Source organism: Stegostoma tigrinum, chromosome 12 (assembly GCF_030684315.1).
Source record: "Stegostoma tigrinum isolate sSteTig4 chromosome 12, sSteTig4.hap1, whole genome shotgun sequence".
Taxonomy (NCBI): Eukaryota; Metazoa; Chordata; class Chondrichthyes; order Orectolobiformes; family Stegostomatidae; genus Stegostoma; species Stegostoma tigrinum.
In genome coordinates this window covers 43,773,212-43,787,300 of record NC_081365.1, presented here as the reverse complement: position 1 = coordinate 43,787,300, position 14,089 = coordinate 43,773,212, and the positions used below count along the sequence as shown (strand labels likewise).

Genomic DNA, 14,089 nt, shown 5'->3' with positions numbered 1-14,089 from the left:
CTACTTCTATTTTTCTTTCTAAACGACATACTGTTTTGCTGAACACCTTAACCAGTTACAGCAATGAAATGCAGACTTTTATTGGGTTTTCTTAGTGTAATGGAATTTTTTGCCTTCGGTGAACTTTTCATAACAAGAGAGATATGCTCCTGGGGAATAACACTTGTCTGAGGCTTTATCTTGACAGCTTAATGTTTATTTACTTTCCAAGAATCTCACTATTATGTTTTAACTTGCTCCAGGTTGCTCTCTCACATGAATCAATTAATCTTTAAGATTCTGAGGAGAATATAAGTTTCCATAATGGTACTTTTCATGTGTGTATATGTAAAGATGCAAAACTCAGTAGGACTTTTAAAATAATAAAATGTGAGGCTGGATGAACACAGCAGGCCCAGCAGCATCTCAGGAGCACAAAAGCTGACGTTTCGGGCCTAGGCCCTTCATCAGAGAGGGGGATGGGGTGAGGGTTCTGGAATAAATAGGGAGGGGGGGAGGCGGACCGAAGATGGAGAGAAAAGAAGATAGGTGGAGAGGAGAGTATAGGTGGGGAGGTAGGGAGGGGATAGGTAGGAGATGGAGGTGCGGCTTGGGGTGGGAGGAAGGGATGGGTGAGAGGAAGAACAGGTTAGGGAGGCAGAGACAGGTTGGACTGGTTTTGGGATGCAGTGGGTGGAGGGGAAGAGCTGGGCTGGTTGTGTGGTGCAGTGGGGAGAGGGGACAAACTGGGCTGGTTTTGGGATGCGGTGGGGGAAGGGGAGATTTTGAAGCTCGTGAAGTCCACATTGATACCATTGGGCTGCAGGGTTCCCAAGCGGAATATGAGTTGCTCTTCCTGCAACCTTCGGGTGGCATCATTGTGGCACTGCAGGAGGCCCATGATGGACATGTCATCTAAAGAATGGGAGGGGGAGTGGAAATGGTTTGCGACTGGGAGGTGCAGTTGTTTATTGCGAACTGAGCGGAGGTGTTCTGCAAAGCGGTCCCCAAGCCTCCGCTTGGTTTCCCCAATGTAGAGGAAGCCACACCGGGTACTTTTTCTAGTCACCTACTTTGAAATATATACCTTAGGATAATTCGAAGTCAGGGCTTGCAGAAGAATTTGTATGATCTGTGACCACTTAGCTGATGTCAGTAGGAGCCTAGACAGTACTTAATGCACTAATAACGTGGGTGCGCACCAGTTTCATAGCACTCACTCACATGAGCCCCTTGTATTAATTAATCTGGTAGGCTTTCCTTTCCTAGCTGCAATGCTTGCACTTAAATACTATTGATATTGTTAAAAGACAGATTGTGGGAAAGTTACTGAGGATATTTAGAAGCCAGGAAACCATTACTGTTAAGACAACTGGCTCAGACAAGTGAACATCAACCAGATAAGTCATGAAGTGGGGTATAAGTTCCACAAATATACCAAACTAGAAACAACTTAAAACTCCAAATGGGGAAAAAAAAAATGCCAATGGGAGCATTCGTCACCTGTAATAATGTTGCCAGTTTCTAAAGACAACAGAAATAACACCATAGACTTTGCCTTCAGCCACAATATTAAAGGAAATGCCAGAATTATTAATGGTAGAAAGGTGCATTCATTACTGCTGTTGTAAAGTACACGAAACACTAACTAATTTCTGATGTACTTACAGGGAATTATGAGTGTTACATAGCAATTTCATCACTCAGTTAAAGCTGCATTATATTTTCATAATGTCTCATTTCACATTGACAGATACATTTAGCCTCACACATCTTAAATCTGTGTAACTAATTAAGATCATAAACATCCTCTTAATGACACTTCCCCTTGAAATTATCACATTAATAACTCATTATAGTGTGAAGTTATCACAGGAGTCACTGTGGTAGATTGCTTTTCTCTGCTGGAACCCGCAATGAACATAGTTATTCTTAAAGTGTGGTCCGTAGAGACTTTTCAGAGGTTTTGTGAACTAATATGACAGTGACAGGGGAACAGCAAGAATGAACGGCACTTGAGGACTGCCTTAATCTCTTTATGTTCTTGCACTTCCCATGTTTTTGCTATTCCTTTGCTCCTGCTAATCTCATGTTTCTGGCCTCTCCTGCTTTATACAGGTGTCTCTGTGCCTGTTTTCTTCATTTTCCTACCAAGGATAGACTGATTCTGCAGTGAGAAGCAAGAATATCCATCTTATTGCTCTTTGCAAGTAAGGAACTTATTTTTGAAAAAGCATTATGAAAATATACTTTACATGCAGAACTCTCACATTATAGATATTATACCATAATTTAGAGGGAATGTCTGAGAACCACAGAATTACAGAGGTATGTCTCTTTTAATATGGAAAATGTCCAAACTGCAGTCTTTTAAATACAACCTCAATACAGAATTTCATTACTCCACCTGTGCTCAATCAACATCTATTCTCAGTCTACCATGAATTACTGCTGGCAACACCATGTCCTTCTCAGCTGACAGGATGACTGACACAATGCCAATATGAAATAATGGGAAGGGACAGATGGAAAAATAAGCTACTGAGTTGTAAGCCTCACACTTCATGGCACAGACTGAACAAGTGACAGAGAAATCACGTTAGGTGAATGAGGTGTCAGGCGTTCAGGGTTCTTTCACAATGCACTCACAGCTCACCACAGAAAGGATATTTTTAAATTGGACAGGATTCAGAAAATGTTTACCAGTATGTTGCCGGGACTGGAGGGTTGGAGTTGTAAGGACAGGCTAGAACCATTTTCACTGGAACATTGGAGGTTGAGAGGTGATATTATGGAGGTTTATAAAATCATGAAGGGCATAGATGATGTAAATAGAAATGGTCTTTTCCCTAGGGTGGATGAGTTCAAAGCTAGGGGGATATTTTTAAGGTGAGAGGAGAAAGGTTTGAAAGGGACTGAAGAGAGAACTTTTTCACACAGAAGGTAGTTCTTGTGTGGAATGAACTGCCAGAGGAAGTGGTAGATGCAGACACACTAACAACATTTAAAAGACATTTGGATAAGAACATGAATAGGAAAGGATATGGGACAAATGCAGGCAATTGGGACTTGTTCAGTTGGGGAAACTTGGTCAGCATGGACAAGATGGACTGAAGGATTTGTTTCTGTGCTTTATGACTCTATGTCTAAGTGGCTTTGTTGAGTTCTGTGTGGCAAATTTGACAAATTTGCTACTGTACATCACAACTGCACTAACATAAGTGTGGTTAAACAAGATACACACTTGCTGTACTCCTGGCTGTTCACATCAATTTGATTTTCAAAAGTTTAATCTTTATTGATCAAATACAGAAACTAATTTTCCAACAAAATATAATGCAGTTTTAATTTCTGTAATGCTGATGAGACAAACAAAAATAAAACAATGGAATTAGGGAGAAAAGTTAATGTCACTCAAACACAGTTACTTACATGCATAGAGGCCATTGGGTGGAAGACAGCATGAAAAATGTATAAGCATCATTGTTTAAGCAATGTTGCACTGTACTGTTAAATTACAACCAAAATATATAAAACACACAAAAACCCATACTAAAGCAAATTAAATGTTACATTACAAATAAAATGCAACATATGGAAGATACATCTTATCTGCAAAACGGCAATAAGCACGTTACATTGCAAAGGGCTAAAGTAATGTAATGTAGATCAAATAACACCAAATAACTAGGTTGAGTGACAGATGCAACATTATTCCATTACCACAAATATACACAAACCCAAGGCCTATTTGAATCTATTATGTCAGCAATACATTCGAGACTAGTTCTACATAATTGCATGTAAAGTTTCTGTTTGGTCCCCATTTTCTTAGCTTGCGTCATGAGCTGCAATTCCACTTAGCAATCTCCTTGCAATGATCTTTGATTGTGTACTGTCAAGGGTGTATTGATACAGCGCAGATTTAGTGTACCAGCAAATTTAGATGTACAGTATAGGTTTATAATCCATAGCAGAGTCTGAATTTCAGTTCTAATGAACAGTTGAACCTGTGTGCCTACCGCAGATAATTTTTCTTAACTTTACGTCTAGATTAATGAATGAAATATATGCTGAAGTGAGGCAACAACTACACTGTTTCCTTGAAAGATCATCTGTCACTCACTTAGTTGAAGCATTTAGCAGTTAAAATAAAGCACTTGTTTGGCAATGATTGATCTGTCTTTAGCTCAGGCTTTTGTGACATTTCTTGGGTGGTCAGTTTTACTTCCTTGCATATTAAGATGAATAGACAATTGAAAAAGATATCATTTGTTGTACTCCTTTATTTCTGTTTACCAATGGGATGTGCTGTTGCTTTTTAAAATTCCATCAAGAGGCAAAGGAAAATGAGAAAACACTGGCAATTTAACTAAAATAGAATAAATTCTGAAATGCAAGTGTCTTCTACAGACATAAATGGTAAAATGATAGCAGAAAGAGCTTTACAGTTCCTGATTAGGGGCCAAAAGATGGAGGTAGAAGGCTTGGCTGAAAGATATATCCAACAAACTAAGGGAAGTGAAAGTGCAAATTGCAGAGGCACTGGCAGTAAGTTTTCGGTAATATACAAGCAACATCTCACAAGCAGCTGCAAATCATGTATGGAGGGGAAGGAGGCATCAGAAAAATTACACTCACCAGAGAAGTGGTCTTTTAGTAAATTGTAAAAGGTTGGAGTTGAGGGCTGACAAAAGTCTGGGTGCTTGATCCCAGGGTTTTCAAAGAAACAGCAATAGATAATTGATTTTTAATTTTTCAAAGCACTCTAAATTAGGGGTAGGTCCCTTTACATTGGGAAACAGCTAAATGGAGCTCTTTCCTTCAAAAAGGAATGGAAACATTAATCAGGAATATAGGTCTGTTAGCTAAATATCTGACAGAGGGGAATTGTTAAGATATTATGACAGTGTGGAGATAGTAGGAACTGCCGATGCTGGAGAATCTGAGATAACACGGTGTAGAGCTGGATGAACACAGCAGGCCAAGCAGCATCAGAGGAGCAGGAAAGCTGACGTTTTGGGTCAAGACCATTCTTCAGAAAAATGACAGTGTGGAGTCAGGTTTGTGAAAAAGAAAGTCTTTGAAGAAGTAATGTGTGTTGTGGATAATAGGAACTGATGAATATACTGTACTTATATGTCCAGAAGGCATTTGATAAAATGCCACAAAGGTTAGTGCAGAAAATATAAGCTCATGATGTAGACAGTAGCATTATTAGCATGGATAGAAGATTGGCTGGCTAACAGACAGTAGGCATAAATAAGTCTTTTTAGGTTAGGAAGAGTGGCATGTCACAATGCTGGAATCTTGACTGTGTGTCATTAAATAAATGGCTTAGATATAAATTAAGAATAAATTTTGAGTGATTCCATTATATAGGGCAACGGTGAGCCCAGATTGGAGTACTGTCTTTATCATTGGTACCCTCCTGTAAGAAAGAATGTAAATACCTTGAAAACATTTCACAGAAGGTTTACCAGACTAATACCTGGAACGGGGAGGTTGTCAGGAAAGGTAGATAAGCCAGGCTTGTGTGTACTGAAATTTAGAAGAGTAAGACATGCCTTGATTGAAATATGCAAGATCCTGAAGGGTCTTGACAGGGTATTTGTGGAGATAGTCCCTCATGTGGGAGAACATAGCACCAGTCTTCACTGTTTAAACATAAGGAGTTGCCCATTTAAAACACAGGTGAGGCATTTTGTTTCCTCTAACCGAGGGTCAACATCAATGTTTCCTTTAAGCTGTATGACTGGATGCTGACATAGTTTGCAGCACTACTTCTGGTCTGGAAGTTGCTGCTGGAAAATTAAAAAAAAAAATCAAATTGTAAGGAGAATGTAGAAGTGCAAAGTTAATTATGAGGTTGAATGTTACTAAAAAAATGAAAGGAAGGGACAAAGCATGTATATATCATACTGCACCAAGGAATCTACAGGAGAAAGGAAAAGGAAATGATGTAAATAAAGGAAGAGATCAATTCTGCTGAGAGAAATGAATTTGGCATTGGAGATCAAAACATTGAATTAGTACGGGGAGAAATAAGAAATAGCAAGGGAAAGACGACCCTGGTAGGAGTAATCTATAGGTCGTCTCACAGTCGTTCTACAGTTGGGTAAGTATCAACCAGGAAATAACGGTAAGAAAGGAATGACAATAATCATGGGTGTTTTTAATATGGACATGGATTGGATTAATCACAATGACAAAGATAGCCTTGTGGGAGAGTTCATAAGTATATTAGAGATTGTTTCTCGGAGCAATATGCTGTTTGATCCTCATGGTCTTTGAAGAATGACGACAAGATGGGACAGTTGATCAACAGTGGCAGATATTTAAGGAGATATTCAAATCCTCCCAACTAAAATATATTGCAAACAGGAAGAAAGATTGTATGCGGGGGAAGAAGGCATCCATGGCAAAGCAAAGAAGTCAAGATAACATAAGGTGAGAAACTAAGGCATATCATTTACAAAGTTGGGTGGCAGGTTGGAGGACCGAGAAACTTGTAAAGACTCACAGAAAAACAAAGATGCATAATGAAAGAAGATGAGCGCAAAATACAAAATTAAATGGCAAAAGCTTCAGTAAGTATGTAAATGAGAGTAGCTAAAGTGAATGTCAGAACCTTGGAGGATGAGACTGGAGAGTTTATAATTGGGAACATAGAAATGTCAGAGTGACTAAATCAATACATTGCCTCAGTTTTCATGGTGGAGGATACAGAAACCATCCCAATTATGTTAGGTAATGCACAGAGCATAGAAGGGACGAATTTAAATAATCACTATCAAAATTGAAGGCAGACAAGTCCCCATGGATGACCTACATCATAGACTCTTAAAGGAAGTGGCAGCAGAGATAGTAGCTATAATAATTCAAGCTTCCTGTATTCTGAAGAAGTTTCAATGGTTTGGAAAATGCTAATGTAACAGCCTTATTCAAAAAGTAAGGAGACAGAAAGTAGGAAACTACAGACTAGTTAGTTTAATGTCTGTTGGTGGGATCCATAGATAAGAAAGCAGTAACAGGACATCTGGCAAGTCATAATTGCAATCTATCAATGTCACCATGGTCTCATGAAGTGAAAATCATGTTTACAGTAATTTGGTAGAGCTCTTTGAAGATGTAATCAACCAAGTAGAAAATGGGGCCCTGCAGATGTAGTATACCTGGACTTTCAGAGGCATTTGACAAGGTACTGTATAAACTGTTAATACACAAAGTAAGATCACAAGGTGTTAGGGGTAATAGATTTATTTGAATAATTGACTGGCTAACCAACTGAAAGCAAGCAGTGGAAATGAGTCTCTTTTTGCTTGGCAAACTAACTAGTGGGATGCGACAAGGTTTGGTCCTTGGGCTCCAACTATTTACAATCAATATTAATGATGTGAATGCTGTGAAAGAATGTACTACAGCCAACTATTAGGTGTCACTAAAATAGTTGGGAAAGTAAGTTTGCAATAAAAAAGTTTCAAATGTATAAGGATAGCTCAGGTGAATAGATCAAGGCATGGCAGAAAGGGTTTAACATGGATATGTGAGGGATTATCCATTTTGATTGAAAGAATAGGAAGGTAACTTTTCTAAATTGAGAGAAAATTCAAAACTTTTCAGTATGGAGCGGTCCGAATCTGCTCCCGCATCAGTTTAGAAAGCTAGGTATGCAGGTAATAAAGAGGAAGAATATAATTTAGACATTTATTGTTAGAAGAATAGAGAATGAAAGCAGGCAGGTGTGTTCTAATTGTACAAGGATTTGGAAGGATGTATCTGCATTGGGTGCAGTTCAGGGAAGGTTCACTAGATGAATATAAAACAAAGAACTATGCTGGAGTTCCAAAGCAAATACAGATATTTCCAGAGAAACTCAGCATGTATGGCAGCATCTGTGATGAACTGATGAGTTCTGACAGGAGTTACCGGACTCAAAATATTACTATGTTTTCTGCCCACAGATGTTGCCAGTCCTGCTAACTTTCTCCAGCAATTCCTGTTTTTGTTTCATTCAATTACTTCTCGAGATGAAGGGCATGTCATATAAGGAGAAGTTGAGTGATTTAGCCTATATGATAGAGAGTTTAACAGAATAAGAGGAGATCTAATTGAGATACATAAGATGCTAAAAGGGATTGACAAAGTAAATGTAGAACAAATATCTCCCTTTGTGAGGCAATCAGAAGTCATAATTTTAGGCTATAGGATTGTAGATTTAAAACAGAGATGAGGAGGAATTACCTCTCTTGAACAGTCATGTATCTGTGGATTTCACTGCTCCAGAGTGTGGTGGCCACGAGGCTGAAGAAATTTGAGGGGGAGATGGACAGATTTTTAAATTAATGAGTTAAAGATTATGGAGAGCAGAAAAGAGGAGTTGAGCCTGCTCTGAGGAAGGGTCACTCAGCCTGAAACACTAACTCTGATTTCTCTGCACAGATGCTGCCAGATCTGCTGAGCTTTTCCAGCAATTTCTAGTTTTGTTTCTGATTTACAGCATTTACAGCTCTTTTGGTTTTTACGGGATCAGCCGTGATAGTACTCAATGGCAGAGCAGGCCCAAGTGGCTGACTTGCTCATATTGCCTCTTTATTCTTGCTTTCTTTAGACTCAGAGTTGCCAGAGGATTGGAAAATTTCAATTATTAAGACTGTTCCAAAAAATGGTGTAAGAATATGCTGAGCAACTTCAGACTGGACAGTTTAACCCTGGTGGCTGACATCAACAGTTACATGGATAAATGTGAGTTAATTATGGAAAGCCAATATGCATTTTATAAGGGAGAATAATTTTTAATGAACTTACTGGAGATTTTTTTCTGATGAGGTAACAGAAAATTGATTAGGTCAATGTTGTTGATGTAGTGTGCTTGGACTTTGAGGCATTTGATACAGTGCCTCACAACAGACTTTTGAGCTACGTTAGCTCACAAAATAAAGACAGTATATGGATATAAAATTAGCTGAGTGACAGGAAACAGAGAATAATGGTTAACGGATAATTTTTGAGATGGGGAAAGATTCGTTGTGGAGTTCAATAAAGGTCAGTGTCGGGGCCCTTGCTTTTCATGATACAAATTACTGATGCTAAATGTTGTGGTATAAAGCACAATTTCAGAATTTGGGGATGATATGAAACTTGAAAATGTTGTAAACTACGAGGTGGGTAGTATAGAACTTCAAAATGACAAACAATCTGGTAGAGTGAATGGATAGAATGAAGATGAAAAGCATTGTGAAGAAATGTGAAACAATACAGTTTGGAGGTAGAATATGGAGAGTCAATGCAAAATAACGGATACAAGCCTTAAGTGGGTGCAGGAGCAGAGGAAACAAGAGGCATATAAGCATGAATCACTACAGGTAGCAGGACAGGTGGAGAAAGCTATTAATAAAGAATGCAGTGTCCTAGGCTTTAAATATAAGAGCATTGAATACAAGAGCAGGAAGGTTATACTAAATTTGTACAAGCCAGTAGTTCTGTAGGGTCCAGTTTTGGTCATTATACTATGCAAAGGATTTGAAGACATTGAAGAGAGTGCAGTAAAAGTTGATATGAGTGGTTTCAAGAATTTTGGTTATAAAGTTAGACTGGAGAGGCTGAGACTGTTCACCTTGAAAAGAGGGGGCTTGGAAAATATTTGATGGCAGTAATCAAAATCATGAGGGGTCTGGATCAAGTAAATAAGGGAAAAAAGTTTCAATTCGTAAAAGTATAGAGAACAAGAGGGCACAGATTTGAAACAGTTAGCAAAAGGAACAAAAGTAATATAAAGAAAAGCTTTTTCATGCAGTGAGTGGTTAGGATTTGAATTAATTGAATATGAAAGTGTGGAGCAGGCAGCTTCAATTGAGGCAGTCAACAAGAAATTAGATGATTATTTCAACAGAAACAATGTGCAGCGTTGGAAGGAGAAGCCTGAGAAAGGCACGAAGCGAAATGCTTATTTGGAAACCCAGTTCACACACAAGGCCGAATGCCCTCCTGTGAGTTATAATTGTGTGAAATTTTAAATGTACCTTTGTCTTTATCAAGAAAGATGCTACCAAAGTCATAGTGAAAGCGGAAACAGTTTAGACAGCAGGTGTACTAACAGTGGATGGACTCAAAATTGACAAATAGAAGCTACAAGAATGGCTGGCTATACGTAACAAGTTTATAAGACCGGGATCAGATCAAACATTCTGATCATTGCATTCATTACGTGGGGGGTTTGGGAGATGGGGTTCTGCTGAACTTAACACAATGCTAGTTTCAAAGGGAAGGCATGCAGAAACAGTCATGTTTGCTAGATCTTTTGACCAAGTCTCAACATTGTGCACTTGGCAGTTGAGCAGTAAAGGAATGAAGAAATTGCAAATAACTGTGCAAAGAAGTGATTCTGCCCTAGGTCGTAGGCCAGAACACTGAGGATTTATGATGTTTTTAAGTAACATGACCTGTTCATGTAGAGTAACATAACATCATCATTATTTTATGTCATTGTGATCATAATAGATCTGATAATAAGTGCGGGTCTATTATGTTCATTTTACCAGGTAATAACAAATTTTAATAGTTCACATCAAGACTCACTTCACTTATGAGTAATTTACTCCACTATTGAAACTAATGAGTAATATATCCATGAAAGATATGACTGTTCACTCCGGATCACAAAGGAAATCTATTGATAGATCCCTGGATTATGCCATTTTTACAAACAGAAATAGTGCAGCATGAGCCAACTCCATAAAGTTCGGTGCCAAGAGATATTGCAGTAAATCCAAGCGGATTTCAAAAATATGATTTTGATGGTTTTTTGTTGTAATGACTTATTTTAGTATTAATTAAGTGCAGTAACTAAAAGAAGATAAATATTATTTTAGCTTGAAAATGCAGTTTCGCTGCATATTAATACTACATTACACTTTCTTCAATAATTCAATGGCACTTTAAAATTTAAAACACAAATCTCTGGACTAATTTAATTTTGATAAACTCCTAAACTAGAAAGATGACTACTGATAGATATATTGAATCCATGAAAATAACTATAATAGTTGGGTTAAAATTGCTGAAAAGCCAAGAAAATATATTAATGCTGTAGTGTCATTATTTTCAATGGGTCACATGATATTAATACACAATCACAAAACCTCACTTTGTTCATTAACCCAGCAAGAATCCTATTATTATAGTTTTAAAGTTTTTTTTTTAAGAAGGGCAAGTACAGGCGTAAGAGGATTCAGAATTTCAGCAGCTAAACGAAACATAATACCTGCATTGTGTTTGGCCAGATATTTATCCTTGTATTGTTTCTTCTTCTTTCCAAACCAGGTACAGCTAGCCTGCTGTTCTTGTTTGGTCTTTTCCATTGCTATACATGCAACACGCCTTGTTATGGAAACAAAAATGCAACAAATTAGGTAACAGTTATCAATAACAATATTATAAGAAAGCACAGGGCACGCAAAGATGGTGATGAGGGTCAAAAGTCCCTTGACATGTCTATTTGGGAAAGCTCACTGAAGTAATGAGAGCTACTGGCCAGAGGATGGCAGCTCTTTACTGTTAGGCAGCATCACTATGAGGCACAGGCTGATGCCACCACTACAGCTACATGAGGCCTAGAAGCAATTATAGACCCAGGCAAAGACAGATGGTGGGGGAGAGTGCGCTGGGGAAGTGGTGTGTATTGGCAGCAAGGGAAAGGGGAATGATCCTAACAAAACTTCACTTCCCTGTTCTGGATCCCTTATTCAGGCATTTGAACGAGGAATCCCAGCCAATGAGAAATCCCTGACAGGGTTCGCTTTCAGAGCTCCCCATGTCACAAATCCCCTTTCCATGTAATAACAGTAGCAGGATTGAAAGAAAGCCCTTTAGTGAACATTCATTTCCCAAGGCTTCAACTAGCAGTGGTGCAGGAAGGACATACACTGAATTTTGCACCACATTCTTAATCCCCACACTGATTAAATATCTCTCTGGCACTAATTTGCCACCATATTTCAACCCTGCAAAGAGAATCCGTTATTTGTACTTTCAAGTCTGCACTCTCCATGACTGATTTGCTTTATTCTGAGTTCCAGTTCATTTAATCTTCAAGAAAATTTCTTAAATAAATACTTCATGATCTCTAAAAATACTTTAGAATATTCACATTTCCGGTCACATTTATTCCTGAATCTTGAACTTACGACTTTTGTCTTAAGTCACTTTGCTGCCATATTAGAACATAGATCACCGTATCACATAATATTTAAAATTAGTTCATATGTACCTCTATAATGCAAAAGCTTCGCCTATCCAGGCATTTATCTAGCTCTTTTCCTGAGGAAAATTAACTCACTTACAGTTGTTTTACTAATTAGGTATAATTATTAATTTTAAAAATATAGTTATAATGACAAGATAGTTTAACTCTGTTTCCTTTTCTATAATGGGTTATACAAAATGGATAAAGGGCATGCAATTCTGCAAATGTTCTGTCTTCTAATTTAATAATGAAATACAGTAAAGGCAATAGCATACTGATAATGTTACAGGGCCAGTAACTTGGAGCCTGGACTAATGATCAGAACTCAAGTTCAAATACTACCATGGTAGCAGGGAATTTCTAATACTCAAATCTTAATAAGGTTGAGAACAAAATGCTAATCTTAATAATAATGATCATAAAATTGTAACTGATTAAAAGAAGTCTTAATGGGTTCTAACTTGCTCTCAAATTCACTTTTGAAATGAGGAATTCAAAAGAGCTCCCAATATAACAGTTGAGAAATCATCACAGGGGATTCTCTAATACAGTCCACACAAGCCTAACTTTCTCTGTCAATGTATGTGTTGGGATTCCAATAGTTCCACGTGCTGTATTATTGGCCTTATTGACAACCTTGTAATTAGGACCATTTGTTCATTGTGCAAACTGAAATACCGCACATTAAGGTGCCGTTTAAATAATGGCTAAACTGACTAAATAATTTATTTTCCCATTTTGCAAAAACTCATGAACCGGCTGAAGGCCATCACTTTTGGCTTTGAAAAGGATGCAGTCTGTTTCAGGAACAAAAACAAAGTTGCTGGAAAACCTCAGCAGGTCTGGCAGCATCTGTGAAGGAGAAAACAGAGTTAACGTTTCGGGTCCAGAGACCCTTCCTCAGAACTGAGACCCGGACCCAAAAGGTTAACTCTGTTTTCTCCTTCACAGATGCTGCCAGACCTGCTGAGCTTTTCCAGCACTTTTGTTTTCGTTCCAGTCTATTTCAGATCACCATAGAAAATTTGAGTATCAGATGAAAGAATTGTTTCATTCTGATGCTGTGCTTAGGATCACGTGGTATTTGCCATCAACGGGATACTGCTGAGAAGCCAATAAGAAGTCTGCATATCACACAAATGAGTTACGAGGTATATGAATTTCAGTACTATTCAGGTTCATGATGTCAAGGCCCCACATTCAAAAGACTGGCGGATCATATTAAACAGCATCTCCTTTCGGAGGTTTGCCAAAAACAGAACAGATACAGACCATATGTAACCAGTTAATGCTAGCAAAACTCAAAACAGTGTGGCTAACATTACAGTTGATTCTGCAATTGGACAACATTTGCTATGTAATCCTGAACATGTAGGAACTATGCTGACAATCTATTGAAGATTGTCAGTTGGGCTTACAATATGGTGCACTTACATGTACTAGAAGCTACACATTTAGTAATCAGGGTCCTGTTCTTTGCAGTCAGAAAAACCATGCACACATATGCACCTGTTCCAACTCAATAAAATGGATAACAGAAATTGGTTCATTATTCAAGGAATAGCTTGACCAAGCAAAGCCACCTGCCTGGTTTAAATTTTAACAAAGTTTGCTGTCAACTGTAAATCAACAACTAACTGGTGCATTCTCCTTTACCAGAGTACACTTTCCATCCAAACAGCACTCTTCTCATACAGGATAAAAATACTTCTTTTCCTCTCTTTAAAGTGGTATCTCTTGCTAATTACACTGATGAGTGAAAAACAAAAAACTTCCACAAAATATGTCATTTTTTACTGATACTCAAGTTCTTTAACACAAATGACTACTCAAAACTCAATTGGATCATTAATCCACTGGTTTCAC

At 38.0% G+C, this 14,089-nt stretch overlaps 1 protein-coding gene across 17 annotated transcripts in view; it reads right to left on the bottom strand.

Moving 5' to 3' along the window:
* caska (calcium/calmodulin-dependent serine protein kinase a) overlaps positions 1-14,089 on the bottom strand; it is a 408,353-nt gene that overhangs the window by 20,920 nt on the left and 373,344 nt on the right. For all 17 annotated transcript variants that reach the window (XM_059650307.1, XM_059650309.1, XM_059650310.1 and 14 more), the window contains one exon: positions 11,243-11,358. In XM_059650307.1, the coding sequence (XP_059506290.1) occupies positions 11,243-11,358 (116 nt within the window). The remainder of the gene's footprint in view (positions 1-11,242; positions 11,359-14,089) is intronic.